Source organism: Copadichromis virginalis, linkage group LG23, assembly GCF_057382275.1.
Source record: "Copadichromis virginalis isolate Kocher_CV1m ecotype Utaka linkage group LG23, C_Virginalis_male_GT1.1, whole genome shotgun sequence".
In the NCBI taxonomy this organism is placed as follows: Eukaryota; Metazoa; Chordata; class Actinopteri; order Cichliformes; family Cichlidae; genus Copadichromis; species Copadichromis virginalis.
Genome location: NC_140639.1, coordinates 35,796,256 through 35,816,895, shown reverse-complemented (window position 1 = coordinate 35,816,895; position 20,640 = coordinate 35,796,256). Strand labels below are relative to the sequence as shown.

At 40.5% G+C, this 20,640-nt stretch overlaps 1 protein-coding gene across 1 annotated transcript in view; it reads left to right on the top strand.

Annotated features, from left to right (window-relative positions):
- The window catches only part of LOC146681491 (bone morphogenetic protein receptor type-2-like), a 40,798-nt gene extending 20,872 nt beyond the window's left edge, over nt 1–19,926 (top strand). Inside the window, exons 4-13 of the mRNA XM_085447974.1 lie at nt 6,616–6,723; nt 6,973–7,064; nt 9,229–9,459; nt 10,884–10,998; nt 12,108–12,268; nt 12,742–12,889; nt 13,254–13,390; nt 14,300–14,472; nt 14,561–15,900; nt 17,989–19,926. Of these exons, the coding sequence (XP_085304100.1) occupies nt 6,616–6,723; nt 6,973–7,064; nt 9,229–9,459; nt 10,884–10,998; nt 12,108–12,268; nt 12,742–12,889; nt 13,254–13,390; nt 14,300–14,472; nt 14,561–15,900; nt 17,989–18,242 (2,759 nt within the window). The 3' untranslated portion in view covers nt 18,243–19,926. The remainder of the gene's footprint in view (nt 1–6,615; nt 6,724–6,972; nt 7,065–9,228; nt 9,460–10,883; nt 10,999–12,107; nt 12,269–12,741; nt 12,890–13,253; nt 13,391–14,299; nt 14,473–14,560; nt 15,901–17,988) is intronic.
- Nucleotides 19,927–20,640: the final 714 nt, after the last annotated feature.

Here is a 20,640-nt window from a genome sequence, read left to right as displayed (position 1 = left end):
AAGGTATTTCAACAACTCCTGGAGAAACCTCGTTCAAACTTCGTCCAAATATTCACTCAATGGTGAGATGATTTAGAATTTAGTTCTTATGTCTTGTTGAACTTCTGACCACTAAGTAAATAAAAGTTATAATTCTAATAACATGATTTCTGACTTTCCACTATGTGGGTTAGGGTTAGGGGCAGGGCTCGCAAAATTTCAAAGTCCCTGGTAGCCCTTCGGGCAGGGACTCTTCAGTTTTTGGTAGCCCAAAATAAATTTAAGTAGCCCGAATAAAAAACAGAGCAATTTTTTGATTGATGTTTTGTTTCCGTTATAATATTATACATTAAAGTATATTATTATAACGGAAACAAAACATTAATCAAAAAATTGTTGAAACACAAATTACAACATTGTATAAAAATTACAATCATCAACTCAAATACTTGGTTCTAATTGAACAGAAATTTCTATGAACTTGTAAGAACTGTGTAGAACATGAATCAGTCTGTGTCAGATCCTGAATTTCCACTGAAGTCACGGGTAAGAGGCAAGTGGAACCAAGATCTAGGACATTTGCTTTTTGAAGTTTTCAAAGGCTGCTAAATTTTGCCAGTGGTAGTTCACTCTTTGCAACATAGTACGCTGTTCTAAACAGATTTTCCAGGTTTATTTTTAGTATGTTATTTGCAGTTGGTGTTTGTTCCGGTAAAGATATTGCAGACTGAGCAATAATGCATTTCTTGCATTTCTCATGGGTTCTAATGGGGGCCTTTCTTAAAATTACATGTCCCAGTAACAAAGGCGCTTGTCGACTCAGAAATCGAGAGAAAACCAACAACACACCCGGCAGAACATTATGTTATTTACACGGGTGCACATAAGTGGTCTGCAGGTGCGCATTTGCTGTCAAAATAAAAGACGCGCACCAGATAAGAAGTTGCAACGCGTGTTTGCGTCCATATAAAAAGCACTGTTTTTGTCCACTAGAGTGGGATTTTCACGGCACATTCTGCACCAAATCTCTGTGCGTTCATCATTTGTTTGAAGCCAGCTCACCTCCTGCAACCACTTTTCCGAGAATACGTGCTTCTTTTGTGGTTCGGACTACTTCTGACATTTGTTTGGAGGTGGAGGAAAACCAAAGTAATTGCTTAAAGGAGCTTGCTTCTTCGACATCTTTAAGAGTTCTAAACAAATGTCTGTCCTCTTCCAGAAAATCGTATGTACGCAAACACGCGTTGCACCTTCTTATCTTGTGCGCGTTTTTTATTTTGACAGCGAATGCGCACCTGCGGACCACTTATGTGCAGCCCTGGTTATTTAGCTCGTCATATCGCAGCCACAGAAATTCTTTTGTCCATGAAACCATAAAGCTGCACTTTCTTTTTGCCTTATAGTCTGATTTGTCATAACTTTTCTGTTTTGTGGTAAGCTTTTCTTTGGCTGTCACTTCTTCACCCTGACCTGTCTTATTTGGCTCAGCTGAACTAAAATATATATCCTGCTGCTTTTACACACGCACTCACATAACCCTCAGCGATTCTCTGCGTGATCAACCTCTCACATGTTTAAGCTTGCTGCCGGAGATTTCACTTGTCATGTTTGCGTAGTAAGCTAACGATTAATAAGACGATGTCAGAGGAATTGGTGCACAAATTATCATCACTCACCAATCAGTGCTGTCGCTCTCTATACACAGTTCACGTGATTGCAAAGTGAAAGCAAAAAAACAAGCACAAATTCAATTGGATTTCAATATGTCACATATTGACAGTGGCTCACCGATGCCAATGACATAATTACCCAGCTACATTTCTGAAAGAATGCAAAAGCATTGACATATATTTTTCCTTCCTGCGATAGCCCGACGGGCAGGGCAGAGAGAGATTTTGGTAGCCCGACTGGAAAAATCGCTAGCCCGTATTGCGAGCCCTGTATCTGATTGAGGAATCACTCATCTTTGGAAAAGAGAGTTTATTACAGATTTTGCGAGCCCTGGTTAGGGGTATTTGCTAATTTTCATTTCTCCAGTGTGAGAATTTACCCCTTTTCTGACCAAATAGTGAACTACTTTAAAACTACTTTAATTCGTCAACATCAAAATCACATCAAAATCTTAAGATGCGCTTTAATTAGCGACTACAGCTGTCACATAAGTTTCAATGGTGAAATATAAATTTCCTTTTTTTTTTTTAAAGCTTAATGCAAATGCTCCTGTATTTCAGTTTTGCCTCTTTGATGTTCTTAAGGCAGCAGAGCTGGCACTGTCTGGGATGGTTGGGAGATTCTAACAGTCTCTTGGTATGTTCTGTCACATGACTTCCTGTAAAACACTCTTGTTAATTATGAACTCTGTGACCTTGGCATTTCAGCCGAGCCTAGTCAACCCCCCACGTGTGCGCACTAGAGTGTGTACATCCATGCTCATTGTAGTATGTCAGTCAGAGTTGCCCTTAGGGTCTGGAAGCCATCAATTATTTATAAAATACGTGTGTTTCATGACATATCCATTGTGTTGACTTTTGTAACAGATGCAAGAAAGTGTGTTTGTGGACTCTCCACTGTTTGTGCACAGTAGTAGTATATGTGAGGGTGCGAGTGTTAAAATATTTAATATCTGCTTGTCTCCATCTCAGCTAACTGCTTTTATCTGTTATGGTAAGCAAAAACAGCCGACCATCTGCCTACTATTCTCTCTTTTTTACATATTTTCTTTTTCTCTTTAACATTCACTTCCCACACATCCTCTGTTTCTCTCTTCATAAACTGCTCCCTGGGCCATTCATGTTTGTTTTATTTGAGCTCTTCTTTTCTTTACGGCACACCCAAACATTTTCAGACACAAATACTTAAAATTGCATTCAGATAGTTGTGTGCGGTGGGTGACTTGCTATTTGGGAAGGAAGAAAAATTGCAACGTACTTTTTTAGTATGTTTAAAATCTGCTTGTTTTGTAGACCACTTTAGAGCGAGAGTTACTGCTTTTACCAAAGCAGCAGTAATTGTTTTTATTTAGCCAAAGTATTATACTAAGATCATCAAACATTGCTTTGAAATTCTTGCCATTTTTTATAGTGTTATTTTTTTCCCCATTAATAAACTCAAAAAACGATTGACTGTACCTTTTAATGCAAAGTTGTGTGAAATGTTATTCTAGGAACAATGTTAAACACAGCTAAACACTGTGTTAGCTGGCTCGACAAAACCTAAACCCTCAGTTAGAGGTGATGTGCGTCATGACAGTGGTTATCAGTTTTCTCTGTTAAGCCGGTCAGTCTACTTCTGGCTCCAGGTGCACTAGCATAAAAATAGATGTAAGCATAAAAATCTTTCCTATAAGTGCCAGCTACTCCAATCAGGGTTATTATCAGATGATGAGGATAAAATGGTATTAAAAATCTATTGAACAGCATAGAAAATATACCAGTTTGCAGCATTTTTATAAGTAGGATGAGATGTTAATGCTGCAGAAAATCGTTAATCTGTATATTTATCGCACAAGTTATTTATTTTATGCTGCATGCGGTGATGGCTGCATGCTAGAGCAGGCATCACCTTGTACATGTATCCCTAGCAGAAAGCTGGCTGCAAATCAAAGGATCAATGAAAAATATTTGATCTCCTGCTGAATTTGCAGTCATTGAGTAAAAAGTAAGTTACGTATTTGATCCTGAAGCAAAACATGATTTTAGTATGCGGCAGAGACTACTTGGCCCACTCCTCTTTACAGAAACTCTTGAAATTCTATAATTTACCATGGTGAAAAAAAGCCAACTTTATGACACAGGAGATTCTGAGTTTAACACCACTAACCTGCTAATCTCCATTTGTTGTGCACCCCTACCTCCCTTTTGGTTTCCAATTGCATCATCAGTCATCACCAATATAATTTAAGCATTAATGGGCCCCTTTATATTCTTCTGTTCATAGAATACAAAGAAAGAAGAAATTAAACAAACAGCCAAACATTACACCACAGAGCAAACACAATAAATAATTATACTATGAAAAGTTTTGTAATGCAGCAATCCAGTAAGTCCTTAACAGGCTGCTTGTTCTGCCTTTATGCAGTGTACGTTTTTCCCTTTTGCCATCAACAACTCCCTCATTAGCATTATCCGAGATGTGAAATGTAGTTAAGAGCACAGCTAGTCACTGGTCTCGTTATTTTGATGTATTTCTGCTTTCCTCTCATCTTTAATCTGTCTTCTGTCACAGCTTTTAAAACAATATTCAGCTACCTGTCTTGCTAACGTAACCCAGCATGTGGTGCAGCATTGTCATTTTGTAAATGTGTGTTATAGAGTTGCAAATGGTTTATCTTTAATATTATGATTACATCTGTGAGTAAGGCTACGTCCTTCCGTCTGTCCGTTTTCTCTCCCTTTTGGCCTCCCGACCACACTGAGACGGCGTTTTCGCTCATGGAAAACGCAGCGTTTTGAAAATGCTCTCGAAAACATACATTTGAAAACTGTGCTTTCGCATCGCAGTGTAGACAGCGAAAACGGAGAATTTCTAAAACATTGACGCATGTTAGTCATGTGATGCAGTCATGTGACCAATTAAACTAAGATAGCGGAGGGCAATTTTGACAGCCCTATTAAAGATTAATATCAGTCTGTACATGCTACAGATAGCTTTTCCTCAAATTCTTTAATTCTCACTTGCTTTTGCAACTTTGTACTTTTGTGTTACTCGCAGCAACAACTCCACCTCATTGTTAGTCTATTTAAAAAAACTCTGTGCTTTTCCTCGATATTTTGCCATGACATTTCAAAGAGCCGGAAAGTAAATAAGTGGCAGACCGAAATGAGGCAGGTTGAATCTTCTTACTGGCCGAAAACACTTACTGGAACGTAAGCGTTTTTGGCCATTTCAATGTGGACGCGCAACTCTGTGAAAACGACCAAAAACGGTAGTGTGGACGTGCAGCGTTTTCAAATCTATCCGGGCTAGTGTGGGCGTAACCTCAGAAGAGGAAAAACAATGTTTTTCACAGTGCTCCAGACAGCAATTAATAAAATAGCCTCTGTGGGACTCCACCAGTATAGGGGTATTTGGAAAAACAATCCTGTTGTACATGAAATTATAATAGTGAATGCATTTCCTTAAATTATACATCCATTTTTAGTACAAGCTGTGTTTTCTTACCTGTATTTTGGCACGCTGCTTCAGCACAAGAGCAGAAAAGAAGAAAAAACCCTGCTGGAATATGTGTTGCACCACTGTTCAGCTTGGTGCGTAAATGTGTGTCCTTGTGCCCGTATGTGATAGAAGCAATTATCTGTACAAGTACAGATAACAATCATCGATGGAAACAGGATTTAAAAATAATTGATAGTAAAACAAACTTTCCAGTATATCTTACTACTACTGGTTGTGTATGGCGTTATTTTTGTGCCACTATTCTGAGCGCACGTAAAAAAAAATTGAGCACATGTTAAAAAAAAAATTTGCAGGTGCAAGTGTTGCATTTTGAGGAGAAATTTATTTTGAGCAAAGAAAAGCTAAATTTGAGTGAACAAAATTCATTGCTGAAAATGTATTTCAGTGTTTGCTATTATCCATACACACACACAATAGCAGCCCCGCTTGCTCAGTTTTTGCATTTGCGCTCGCTCGCAATGTGTTACTTGCGCTCTCAACATTTCTGCCCGTGCACGTTCAACTCTTTCTCTACACGTTATATTTGTGCTACAAAACCAGCCAATCACAGACTTCGTGCAAAAAAATCTGATTGGCTGTTTTGGTCTCCAATCAGCTCGAAATGATGAAATGCAATATCCCAGAATCCATTTTGTCCAAAACTCAAATGAGGCAGTGGCGGAGGAACACAGAGTGGCGGAGTTTGAAATATTACTCCTTCTGGGTCACAAAATAAACTTTTAAGATATTTTCATGCGAGAATGGTGCTGTGTAAACTTCAAATATCTGCTCGATTTATCAAGACATCACATATTTGCATAAGTGCTCTAATGTTTTCAGAGATGCTTGCTCATAGGGGGTCATATGATTATTGGGTTTTTCTCTGTATTATTGTAGGATCTACCTGACAATACAAAGCGCCTTGAGGTGACTGTTGTTGTGATTTGGTGTGGTATAAATAAAATTTAAATAAAATTTAACTGAATGTAATTACAGTTTAGAATTACAGTAGAGATTCAATTCAATTTTATTTATATAGCGCCAAATCACAACATAAGTCGCCTCAAGGCGCTTCATAAAGAGATAAAACCCTAAGCTATGCCGTGGTAAAAAGGAAAAAAAAAACCTGTGAAAATGTCCAGTTATGTTGTTTTAATCACCTGATTTAAATAAAATCTTCTTAATGGTAATGGTTTGTATTTTTATCTGATGATGCTCGTGAAGATTTACACCCTTTTTATAGGCATAAATGAATCAATACTGTTGTATTGCACATCTCTTGTGCTCCATTGCATCAGACTGTACCTTTTAGAACTGGTAGCTGGGTGTAGCTGTAGTACATTTCTTTCCTCTGACTCTTATTTAGAAATCAAAGGCCAGAGAGTGGCTTTGACCATTAACCCCCAGCCTCAGGCCCAAATATAACAGAAAGGTCACAGTTTGATTTTTACTTTTATTTACAATGTTTTCATCTGCTTGTAGATCCTCCCACACTGGGCTACAAAGAGACGGTAATTATCGCCCTGGCAACAGTCTCCGTGCTGGCTGTGGTAGCTGCAGCAGCCTTCTTTGGTTACCGCATGATGCATGGTGAGTTGCCATGACGCCAAGGTGTGAGGAAGAGAATTCATTATTCAAGGCTTTTTAAATGTTTTTTGGTAGAATTTGATGAACTAAATCAGAGCTGTTGTTTTGCTTAAATAATAATAATGGATTGGATTTATATGGTGCTTTTCAAGGCACCCAAAGCGCTTTACAATACCACTATTCATTCACTCTCACATTCATACACATAAATGTGTCTATATATTTGTGTTTTTTGTATCCTGTGTATTATAGGAAATGGCAAACAAGGCCTTCACAATCTGAATATGATGGAAGCTGCGGGTTCGGAAAGTTCTCTGGACCTGGACAATCTCAAACTGCTGGAGGTCAGTGCGCACATCAGACTCCTTGTCCTCTTTTGTGGCTGCAGGAGCTGTGACTTGGAATATATTTAGTTTGGAGCTGCGCAGTCATCTTTCATAAGTTGAATCAGTTTGTTTTCTGGCCCAGGAAAGAGCCAGAGTATTTAGTGTAGCGGTGGGATGTGCCAGCTCAACATGATCAAATGAGCCAATAGGAAGAAAATACAGCCATGACTGAATTGTTGTCCAGCTATTTAAATACTCTAGATTTAGTAAGATTACTGCCATGGTTCCACACAGCACATTATTCTTAGTTTTTAATTGGTACAATAGGGATGTATGTGAAAATAGTAAAGTAAATCCCTCTTCTTCTTTTTTTTCTCCTCCAAATCCTGAGGCCTTTATACTGGTGTTTTTTTTTTTTTCTTTTTCTTTAAAGAGATGATGTTGCTTCTCCAGCATCTCTGCACAAGGTAGTGTGTTTTTGAGAGTACAGAGACTCTAAGCTAGAAAGAGAAAGGAGAAAACAAAAATGCACTCAAAATACATCAAGGATTCTGGTTATGTTTGTCATTTCAATGTGACTTTTATCATCTGATCACAACAGGAGGCATTCAGTGACAGGGGCAGGCATACAAAAATAGAAATGTGCTTACACTGTCACAGGATCCTGAAATCCTGATACTAAAGAGGGAGAGCTCATAATGTGATAGGAAGTCGGCAGAGTTTGGATGCAGCCACGTTAGCAATATAAACAAAGGACTGGAATACAAATTAATGCTGGATCTGATTAAAGTAAGTCCAGGGAGACAGCAGGATGGCAGCAAAATTTCAAAATCACAGTTTCACTTATTAAAATGTTTCCATTTAATGTCATCATCATAGTTCAGTTTCCTACAAACTCAATTTCTGCAATATGCTGAAATTTCCAAAGCAACACGGGCTATTTTTTGGTTGTTTACAACCTGATTCCTCAAATGAAATTCTGGCATTTTTCAGCCTGACTCTCAGTCTGTGACTCATGCTGAGTGCACTATCCCACTGTGGTGTATGGCAAGCATGAGCTTTCCTTTTAAAGCTAGGATTGGTTATCAACCTGCCAGTTTGTCCTTAGTAGTATTCACCATTTATTTCAAAGAGGTAAACACTTAAATATTCTGAAAAAATATGTGTAGTTGTGTCAGTAACTACTAATTGACCTAAAACATTCAGTTTTCGGCTGTCGGGGATCCCGAAGGTTCAAACTGACCTTTTAGGAGAAGAAATAAAACATTCAATCTTACATTTTAGTACATAAAGTATATTCTTTAAAAGACATAAGCAAACTCTTTACTTTTAGTCACCTTATCACAAAATGATAGTAAATAGATCCAAGAGTCACAGCAGTTGATTGTCCCACAAAAAAGAAGCGAGTGTGTGTGTGTGTTAGTATATGTTAGGCCAGTTAAAATGAACAACAGCTAGAAAATACAATTTCCGTTGTGTACTTTCATGAGAGAAATAAGATATGAACATAATGACCCAACGACACTGGTGCAGGCATGTTTTTCTCCTCTTTCTGACATCTGTTCAGTGGGTTTAAATTCAGAGTCAGTGAGAGAGAGAGAGTGACATTTTGTTCAGGCAGGAGTTGAATTCAGAACACTGTCCTTGCAGTTTATCAAACGCAGGCACATGTTCCTTCACGTTAAACTGAGGGCTAGAAAGCCAGCAAACCTTACTCAGACAAAACAGGGTCCATTGTTTCCCGCAGTAGATTTTATAACCAGGCACGAATGTTTGGAGATGAAAATTGCCCAGAAATAAATGCCCTGGTAAATTCAGTTCTTAACCTCTTGCTGATGACTTTTTAGCCAGACTGTTTGGGGCTTAATGGCTTGCTGTTTTTTCAGCTCTCTAATTGAATGATTTGGCTGTTTAACTCTGCTGTTTGCCTGTAATTTACTTTCTTTCCTATCTGTCTTCTTCCCTGCCTGTCTGGGTTTGTTGTCGTACCTACCTCTGTTACCGTTTCTGTTTTTGGCTCTTTCGTGTTTGCAAAAAGTCTTTTCTGTGTGCTAGTGTTTCTGTAATAGGACTCAAACCAACTCAGACATAATTACCGCTTCATTCAGATATTCTCTTACTAGACAAACAAGTACCAAAGGTCTAGAATGTCAAAGAAGTCTGCTGTCACCACCTCTTTCAGCTGATTGGGCGTGGCAGATATGGAGCTGTGTACTGCGGCTCTCTGGATGAGCGGCCTGTCGCCGTAAAGGTGTTTACTGCAGCCAACAGACAGAACTTCCTCAACGAATGCTCTATCTACCGGCTGCCGCTGCTAGAGCATGATAACATTTCTCGGTTCGTGGCAGCCGATGAGCGGACGGGCCCAGAGGGACGCACAGAGTACCTGCTGGTCATGGACTACTACCCACATGTGAGTACAGGGGAAGCAGTACCCATGTAAGTGTTATACATGAAGCATGTGTGTTCAGCATACAGAGTGTTTTCTTTTTCTTTTTACCTGCTGTTCCTTGAACTATTTGTTAAGCTTTGAGTAATGGAGGATTGACAACGCCTGTTTAATTTAATACTACAGAATTCTGGGAGAAGCAAACACAGCTGGTGCAGCAAATCAAACTCATGGCGTTTTAATAAGGAAGTCAGTCAATAATTACAGCAACTGTAATACGATTTCATGCTGCATCCAGCATCAATAATTCTCCTCACACTAGCTCAGCCAATTAAAGGGCATTCTCCAGCTAGAAAGGTAACATAAACACTGGCTGTTTATAGTGCCTCCATAACATCTGGACATATTAAAGCAGGTTCACTGAGAGAAAATTGTGGACACACACTTGATAATTTGAATGTGTTTCCTGTCAGTGTTTCACAGTTAAGGCCACCTTTGTTTTGCCAATAGGAAGATAGTAATTTGAAGTAGCAGCATGAGAAGATGATTAAAACCTCTTCAGTCTATGTAAAATCTCCCACAACCAACATCTAACATGTCTTTATTGCAAACAAAAATGGCTAACTTATCCTGTTTTTTCAGTGTCATTATTGGAAGTGTGCTTCCAGCCATTCTCAAAATGTAGCAGAGAAGAGAAAAAATGTTGAGTAGGTTAAAAAGAGGCACGTAAAAAGAACCTTAACACTGACTGCTGAAAGCTACTCTTAGGAACTCAACTTCAATTTTAATGTGTACTTAGCAAAAAGCTCAATATGCTTGTTGTCCAAACCTTGAGCTAATTACTAGTCAGCTGACTTGCAGTCCAGCCTATAAAAGGAACCTCTAATTTATGATAACCATTAGTCCTAATACACATTGTCATGGAAACACAGTGCAGTCCAGGACAGGAGACTGGGACACATAATGCATTCAAGTAAATGATAATATAATCAATTTAAAATGAACAGATGTAATGTAATTTTCTGTAGTAACGGATGCACAAATTGCCTTGTGATTGATTCTGAGAGAAAAAAATTAAATGTGTGTGTGTTGGGAGGGAGGGGGCGGGGGGGGGGGGGGGGGGTTGTTTGGTGCACTAGGCCCAGCCAAGACTGATGGAGATAATTGAAGCAGGAAATTAATAATATCCAATATAATTTCCACTAACCAGTTTTCATAGAGTTGTTGCTGATACCTATCATAAGATGTCATAACTTTATGCCAGATTTTTTTCATCTAAATCATAAATGACTTTTCTACTGCAGAACAATAAAATCACTGCAGTTGCCTCAAAACTCGACGGAAGTGCAGTGATAAGATGTTTGGTTCAGTTACACTGTGAAACTCTGCATCCTACACCATCTTAATTTCTTTGTCCTCTATATTCTTGTCCTCCATGTGGTTCTCAGGGCTCTCTCAGTCGCTACCTGAACATCCAGACCAACGATTGGGTGGGCAGCTGCCGACTGGCTCACTCTGTCACCCGCGGCCTGGCCTACCTGCACACCGAGCTCTTTAAAGGAGGTGAGCTACACAGAGAGATTTAGAGTTAATTACTACCAAGACTGCCGCTTTCTCCTGTTACTGAAGCACAAACACATTTAAAGAATTGTCGTGGGAAATGGGAAAGTATCTTTGTTTTTAGCCCAGTTAGTTTGTTGCTGTGTTTTGTTTTGTTTTTTTAAAGAAATGCTTTGGATAGCCTGTGTTTCTCTTTCTCCGCTCTGTTCCTAGTACTTTCAGCTGTCTTACTTGCGGCACACTGCAGCTGCACGTGGGTCAATTTGTCTTAGAGTGCTGTATATCCCTGCATTTTGAAAAACACACGTACACACTTAGCACACGCCCAGCCATGGGTATTTATAGACTGGCCTCAAGCTAGCCTCAGAGAGAGGGGAAAAGGGAGACAAACAAGAGAGGAGAGATAGGAATTGAGGTAATATGCGAATATCCCTGTAGCGTAGAGCTCGCTGGAGCCAGAGTCTCAAGTCACCAAACCTCAGACTGATTGGCTACACTTGGCCCTCCTTTTTTTCTTTTTTAAGAAATGGCATGGGAAAGAAGGTACACTAATACTTTTTGTGAGTAAGAGAGACTGTAAGCCCAACTTGCAGCACAAACAAGATAAACTTGTATTATTTTGCAAAGGAAAAAAGACAGAGGGGGCTAAAGTCACAGGCAACAGGGACAGAGGGAGCTGGTGTTTGTTAGCTCTGTGCAGCAGCTAACAGCAGAATCTCTTGCCCCCCCGCCCCCCCATTGGTCCTGCACATCAATAGCAGGCAGCACATAGCTGTGGTGACTTCCACAGCTTGCAGCAGTCTTCAGTGCACCCTCTGCTGGACAGAAGGATACTGCAAGTGGAGGCCATTGATATGATCTTAATCCCATTGTTGTAGATTATATTAGAGGATTTAGTTGTCTGTTAATAGTGCAGCTTGTTTTGAACAGTGAGTAATGAGGGAAATCTGAATCTATGCATATATGAAGCCTTTTTTAATCAATTATCATTCATTAGCAAATCCCACAAAACCTGCTTGAGTGTGCTGTCTGAGAGGTTTTGGGAGTACTGTACATGCTAACATCCTTAATGAAAAAGAAATTAGCCTAAATTTTGCAATTCTCCCTTCAAGACTTGTATAAGCCAGCGGTTTCACACAGGGACCTGAACAGCCGAAACATCCTCGTCAAAGCCGATGGCACGTGTGTCATTATCGACTTTGGCCTTTCCATGAAGCTGACAGGGAACAGAGCAGCACGGCACGGGGAAGAGGAAAACGCCGCTATAAGTGAGGTGAGTGTTCAGGAGGAAGCAGAGGATGCACCTGTATTGATGAGTGTAGTCTACTAGAAAGACAGCAGCAGAGGCAGGCAGGCAGGGTTAAGCACGTCTCTGTATTTGCTTACTAAAACGGGAGTAGACAGCAAACAGCAAAGAGTAGACTGCATCTTACAAGCATCAAGTTCAGATGAAATAAAATGGCATGGCTACTGAACTAAACACGGAGAGGCTATAGGCTACAGGAGATTATGTTTCTATAGAAAACAGTCAATGTGGTTTCTGGCATATATGCATTCATTTAGTTTAGCACTTTGTCAGCAAAGATATAGCCTGCTGATATTTTGTCAAAGCTGAGATTATGAGATCTAATAATGTGATCCAACTACATCCACAGCAAACAAAACCCACCTGTGTCGGTGTTACAGTATTTCTGGACAGTTTAACAGTTCCACCACACCCCCACTTACACCTTCTTTGTCTTCCAGGTGGGGACTATCCGTTACATGGCCCCCGAGGTGCTTGAGGGCGCGGTGAACCTGAGGGACTGTGAGGCAGCACTAAAGCAGGTGGACATGTATGCCCTAGGCCTAGTCTACTGGGAGACCTTCATGAGATGTACTGACCTTTTCCCTGGTGAGTTATATCTGCTTTGTGTTAAGTCATTCCTACTGTGGGACTGCAACTTAAGAATAGAACAGAATAGCCATTTATTGTCATTCTGCATGTACAACGAAATTATGTGTGCTGCACACCAACTGTGCAGGAGTAAAATATAAATAGTAAGACAGCAGGAATAAATAGCAAACAGACAAAATGTATACAAAATAAGAAAAAGGCACACATTAAATATAGAAAAGACTGTAAAGCTACTTGTGTTATGCTCAGGAAAGGAAGCACCAGGTGAAAGGTGCATTTTTAACAAACTTAATGGGTATTTCTGATATGTCATAGACATCTAAAACGAGGCTTTTCTCTTCCTGTCCCTGCTTATCCCTAGGAGAGTCTGTGCCAGAGTACCAGATGGCCTTCCAGGCGGAAGCAGGGAACCACCCAACATTTGAGGACATGCAAGTTCTGGTATCCAGGGAGAAGCAAAGGCCTAAATTCCCTGAGGCCTGGAAAGAGAACAGTCTGGTGCGTATGTATGTAGGGAATAGGGCTAAAATGAGAATGCTTTGAGAATACTGCCACATTGTAACAGGATAGCAAAACAATTCCGCAAACAAAAAAGCTTAGAAATAGTCTGTTTTGGAGCTTGGCTATATAGCAAAATATTTTTTTCCCCATCAATCTTTTCCAAAGATGTTTACCCTGGCTTTATTTGTTCAGAAGCTAATTTTTCTGTAGCTCCAAAATCCTGTTTATGTGTGAGGGAAAAACTAGTAATGTTTACAAAAATACTTGTGGATGGTGAAGATGATGAAGTTGTGTAGAAAGGCAGGACGAGTTTGGAAGCGATCCAATCAGAAGTAATCTCAGTAAGGTCAGACACGCACAATTTGATCTGTTCCCAACAAACAGGCTGGGAGGATGGCCTCAGCCCATGAAAATGCAACAAAATGCCAGTGCTCAGAAGGAGAGAAGAGTAGACGTATTGATATCAAGGACAATTTGTGAAGCTAATCTCACCGGTAAAAACACTAAAAATCAACTGATAACTTTAGATTTAGTCTTATGATATCTCTTAGTCTTATGATACTTAGTTCACTAAAATTTTAAGAACTTAGAAGTTTTAGTGAAAAGAATGAATAAAACAAAATCAAAATTTGCAGTCGAAATGACCACTGTTTCCAGAAACCTAGCTCTGGGTTTGGTTCAATTGGACATACACTTGATTACATAGTCCAAAGCAAACCACCAAACCCCCCAATTGTTTATAATTTCTCTGTGTGTGTTGCAGGTGGAGAGTTCATTTTCTAAAGTTACTCCAGCTTAGGGGATAAATGACAAAATGCAGAAAGTGTTTCTATTACAAGCACTGCAGTGTTGATATTGTTGATACTAGTCATGTAGTTAATAGCCATAATATGCTGTGTTTTCCAGGCGGTTCGATCTCTGAAAGAGACAATGGAGGACTGCTGGGACCAGGACGCAGAGGCTCGTCTCACAGCTCAGTGCGCTGAGGAGCGTCTGGCGGAGCTGCTCCTCATATGGGACCGCTCCAAGTCTGTCAGCCCTACACTCAACCCCATGTCCACTACACTGCACAACGAGAGGTATGTTTCAACAAAGCCACATCCTGTCATTGTATTCATTGTTTCAAATGATCTTGCTGAGGTTTTCAACACTGTTTCTTTGATCCAGAAATCGCATGACGCCAAAGTCTGGCCCGTACACAGACCATTCGTCTACGTACATTGAAGAGCATGAAGGTGTAGCCAAGAACACGCAGGTGGATGCAACTAGTTCTTTGACTGGTAGAGTTGGGGTTGGGACCGGAGAGAGGAACAGGAATTCCATCAACCAGGAGCGTCAGCAGCAAGCAAACGCCCGTCTGCCCAGCCCAGAAAGCAGCACCACCAGCATGGGCATGAGAGGTAGCCCTTCAGCCTCTACTACGACTACCACTATCATCTCTGAGTCAGAGGGACTCGCAGGGGCCACCACAGTGCCCGTGTGCCTACATCTTACCCAAGAAGACCTGGAAACCACAAAGCTGGACCCTAAAGAAGTAGACAAAAACCTGAAGGAGAGCTCGGATGAGAACTTAATGGAGCACTCCCAGAAGCAGTTCTGCTCACCAGACCCACTTAGTCCTGGCAGTTCCAGCCTGCTTTATCCACTTATAAAGATGGCGAGTGAGGTCTCCGGTACATCAGACACTGCTGCCACAATGCCCCCTACCATCTTTCCCTTGCCCAAGCAGCAAAACTTGCCCAAGAGACCATCCAGTCTGCCCCTGCGCAACAAGCCTGTCAAGAAGGAATCCTCCTCCTCTTCACTAAGGTTTAAGTTTGGGCGCTCAGGAAAGTCCAACCTGCGCCAGGTGGAGGGAACAAAGATGAACATTAGTACAGTTACGGGCACAAATTCGGCTGGAGAGGTTCACCGAGGCACAGGCACAAACAACTTACCTGTTCGACGGGATACACATGCCAATGCAGCCATTAACGGCACTGTCAATGGTCACATCAGTGCTGGGATCTCATCCATAGTAACAGGTGGAGCGACAGGTTTTGGAGGCTCCAACATAACTCACAATGGATCTGGAGCTCTGAGGTCAGATGACAGCCGGCTGTCCCTCGGCGTCATCACAGCGAGCCCCGATGAACACGAGCCTCTTTTGAGCCAAGAACGAGAGCAGCCTGATCAAAGAGACGCGTCCACGAATGTGACCGCTCTCCGCTCGGCCCGACCCAACACCAACAACAACAACAGCAACACGGGGCATGGCCAGGGGGATGGCGACAGCGGCGGAGAAAGTGATGAAGGCGAGCCAGAGGGAAGCAGTGAGGGGACAAGCAGGGAAACTACGGTGCCCCCAGGAGAAAGCTCACTGTCGGGCACTGTTGCAACAGACCCCCAGGGGGAAGCTCCAGTCACCATGAGAGGAGAGGCCCTGCTCAGGCAGCCCAGAGCCCGTAGGCCAGAGAGACCTAACTCTCTGGATCTGTCCTTCACAACACAGGACCTGGCCTCACTAGGTGAAAATCATTTGCAAGTATTCTGTAGTTGTATTGGCCCATTGGATCATACTGCAGTTTAATTGTCTAAAAACAACTCTTAAATTTCTCAGAGGGTTCAGTAATTTCCAAACAGAGCAGGTCTCTGTTGTTTATATTAAATATTACTGAACATGGAGAAATGGTACATCTCCATGAGGGGCTGTTTTCAGTGGCAGCTAATCCAATTTGTTGCTAAACTGACTGTTTTTGGAAGCACAAAGGTGTGTGTGTGTGTGTGTGTGTGTGTGTGTGTGTGTGTGTGTGTGTATTAGGGCTGCCACAAACGATTATTTTGATAGTCGACTAGTCACCGATTATTTATGCGATTAGTCGACTAATCAGATCATCATCCACTGGACATAAAACTACAGCTTATTGCACCAGCAGCATCTGCTCTTATATAACTATCATTAGCTTACAGCTTTAAGCTTTTAAGGTGCTAACTAAAAATAAAGACAAGATGATAGTTTATTCAATTTTAATGAAATTTGCAGATTGTTTCGGTAAAGTTTAATAAACTCCTTGCTATCTAAAATATAACAGGACACCGGAGTATATTCTCCAGCATCTCACACTTCTGATAATCAGCTGTCTGCTTGACGTTTATTCAGCTGTGTAAAAACTATAACTTTAATCTCAGCCAAACCGATTTACTCAGGAACAAATAAAATACTAAAAAAAAAGCCAAACAATAACATTTTTAATTTATCTAAGTGACTCATATATATTTAACCTGAGTCGCGAAAGACGGCGGTGGGTTTGAAAACAATTTGCTGGGAGTCCGGTGTTCTCACGGCGCTAGTGACCTAGCCCCCGGCTAGCTATCGAGCTAGTGGGTAACAGACGTCTCCGAAAACGTCGGAGCGCTTTTGAAAATATGTGGTGTCCTGATAAACTGAGCAGATATTTGAGGTTTACACAGCTACATTCTCGCCTGAAAATATGTTAAACGTTTATTTTGTGACCCAGAAAGAATAATAAGAGTAATATTAAAACTAACTAGCTACCGCCATTGTTGGAAACTAAGCTGGGCCGCGCTATGAATTCTGGGACACAGCTGCTTCTTCTTCTTCGGGGTTTAACGGCAGCTGGCATCCTTGTACATGCTGTGCTGCCATCTTCTGTTTCAGTCCGTTATTACACTCTTAAATCCTGCTATTATTCCTGCGTCTTTTGCGATCTTACAAAGCTTCAAACGACACGTCGACTATTAAATCAGTCGTCGACGATTTTGATAGTCGACGTAATCGTGACTAGTCGACAAATCGTGGCAGCCCTAGTGTCTATATATATTTCGGGCTTTGAACCACACATATTGTAGATACATTCAGTGTTAATTTGACTGCAGATAAAACGAATTGGCAAGAAGCCCCAGAGTATCACTAGACTAAATCTAATAATCACATTTGACAAACTGGAACCTACAAATGTTTGGCATATTTCATTTAATAAAGTACTTCAAACAGCCCTCTGTTGCTAAATTGTATTATAACTAATTGTAATCCATCCGTTATTAACTATGCACATGAAAGTCAATTTGCTCATAACAGATGTCTGCAATATATAATGGAAGCATGAAGTTTGAAAGACATAATGTTTACTAGGCACAGAGAGTGTTGTTGCATTATGGGAAATGTAGGGTCCAAAGCTTTTTGTAGGTTACACAGTCAAAATTGCTGCTTCTGCTGCTTTGATTTTGGTCATTCTTCTTTTTTCTTCTTCTTCTTTTTTGTGCTCCAGTTATTGGATTTATTATCAGTAGTTTTTTATCTATTAAAAAAAAAATAATAATAATAATGTTGGAAAAAAGAGGCTTGTGAAATGTAGAAATCAATAGTTTAAACTGAATTGTTGGTCAAAATAAGAAACATTATATTTTATTCTTTGTTTCATTTAGAATATTTTAGAAATTAAATGTCTAATCCAGCAATTCAGTTAATAATCAGTGGTTAATAGAAAAGAAGGTCCTTATCAAAATGTGTAGTTTTTCATGGTCTCTTTAATGATTTTCATGCACAAAGGTGTTGCTACATTGCTCATTAATCATTGTTCCACCCTGTTTTCCAGGAGATGGTTTAGTCCAGCCAGATGGAGCGTTGGGGACCGGAGATAAGATCAAGAAGCGCGTCAAAACCCCTTATTCTCTGAAAAAGTGGCGACCCACCACATGGGTCATCTCTACAGATACCCGGGGGCCAGAAGTTAACAACAATGGCTCTACCCGAGGTCAAAGTCACAGTCAGAACCGGCCCAAGTCCAGTTCAGCCATCTACCTGCGGGGGGGCAGCTTGGCCAGCGAACCCAGTGACACGCATGTGTAAACTTGGACCCTCTAACAGGCCCGGCAACACTATCTAGAGAGCACTTATTATTTTATTTTGTGTGGAGCTCTCTGCTCTGAATCAGCACGAGGAAGCTATGGAATATGTCACAAACCAACAATAGAGTCTGATCATGTACAGTAATTAGGTCTGTCCCGCTCCTGTGTGTCCTTCTGATGGCATTGCTTTAAATGGAATCCAGCTATGCAGCATTTTCATTGGCTTCTGTTTCTGCATTGTTTGTTTTGTGTTTTTTAAATCTTGGTTTGAAGTTTCATAGTGGTACATTAATTCTTTTTTTTTTTTTATTTGTGCACTTTGAATGAATTTGAAATCAGTGTTTCCTAAACGTGTCTGTTGCGACCAAGACGAAGATTGGTCTCTAAACTTAAACAGGCGATGAAAAAACAATCAACACTCGAGCGCTCGGTTACTCCCCCTTTGCTCTATCGAGTAAAGTGAGAGTGGGCTCTGTAAACAAATTAATGGTCTTAAAAGACAAAGCAACTTTTTAAACATTTTCCTTGTATGCAATACCAATTGTTGTCTCATGACTTTGTATCCTCTTTTTGTATCATACCTTTTAATTGTGCAATAGGATGTAGCTTTTAGATGCTTTCAGTGTTTTTATTGCTTCAATTTTTTTATCCTGTTGTTATTTTGATATGTTAATCTCTGTTGCACTTATGAATAGTCACAGTCGTTTTGTAAACAATCCATCGCACACTATTGTAACCCTCGCTCCCCCCAACCTGACTCACGAGGAGAAAATAGCTGACAATCCTCCTCTTTGGACTATCTGTATGGGAACGCTAACACAAAAGAATCAGTCCCAGCTGACTTAAAAGTGGGCTGACGTGGAACTTGTCTGCTTGCACAATTACACCAGTAACAAATCTCATTCTGGGGTCTTACAATCACTGGAGCTGAACTTACAGAGGCATCTGTTACAGTGGCTGACTGGAGTCACTGTACCACTATCATTTGACCTCAGTATGGACTCTGCATTTAGCTGTCTGTCTGCAAGACATGAAATATTACAAACCCCAGATTCTGCTGTTCAAACACAAATCAAAAACTGAAGAAAAAAAACACACTGAAGCACGCTGGATATTACTTTTTTGTTTCTTGTCGTCTCATCCCCTGACGGTGGAGTGAGTGATGTGTGTGTGTTGCGTGAATGTGCACGTGTTATTTACTCGCGCTGTACAGGCGTGCTGAAATGTCGACATACTCATTCTGTATTTTCAGCGCTGCTTCAGCGCATATGAAAAGATCTCATTTATGTTTTTGTAATCTGTAGTTTGTATCAAAAAAACAATCCTTACATGTATCGCATTAATATTTGCATCATTTTTATGGTATTGTGTTTTGCATTCAATGGACATTGCCTTTGATTCCATTGCTATGCATCTGCTTGGTACAGTTTCTGTAAACATTTTCAAGTCAATATGGAAGAAGAAAAACCCCTCAATAAATGTATGAAATAATTGTTGGGTATATACATTTAATCTGTGTTTGGGTTCATGCCTTTGGTGCCCCTGAGGTGTTGTCAGCATTATTCAGAAGAAAAACATTTGTGGACGATGTGCAAGGTTAGAACCTGCTGTGAAATAGCTATTTTATTTATTTAACACCATATTTACCACTTTTATGCTATGAAAACAAGAATTTTTTTTCAAAATAACTATATTGTATAGTCTTTTCTGGTCTTGGTCACACAATTTTTAAACATTTTGTTTGTGCAAAATTAATGTGGTACAATGTTGGTCACTGCCACTGGTAAATCTGCTGATAGCTGTCACTGAGGCCAATATTGACAAAAAAAGGTGATTACTTATTGTTTTCTTTTGCTTTTGTTTGTTTTTTTGTTTTTCGTCAGGAAGGACATCGGCGTTATAATCTTCCAACTCAAACATCGCTGTGGTGGCCTCTTGTGAATAAGGAAAGAGTCTAAAGTGTTTTAAGACGCTTAACAGAACAACAGTGGCAGCACCAAAGGACTAAGCTACACTAATACAGCCGCATGATGAAACACTTGGCTGTCTTGGACGTAAATCAATGGAATCATTCAAACAGAAATAATATCGGTTGGGTTTTTTTGTTTTGTTTTGCTTTTGTCTTTTTTGCACCCCTGTCGACCAACCCTCTTAATTCTCAGTGATTAATCAACACTAGGTAGTCATATCCTCTCGCGCTTGTTTACTTCACCTCTGTTCTCCGCTGTCTGCTCCACGCGCCCTAGCAACTGCAGCATCAGCACGAGCAGCTCAGCGTTGGTAAGCTACGTCAGAGCACTACTTCTTCTGCGCCAAGTCAGCCGGGAGCAGCCAGGACGTACCGGAAGTCGATCACATTACATTCAAAATAAAGTGCCACAAACCTACGCTTTTTCGTG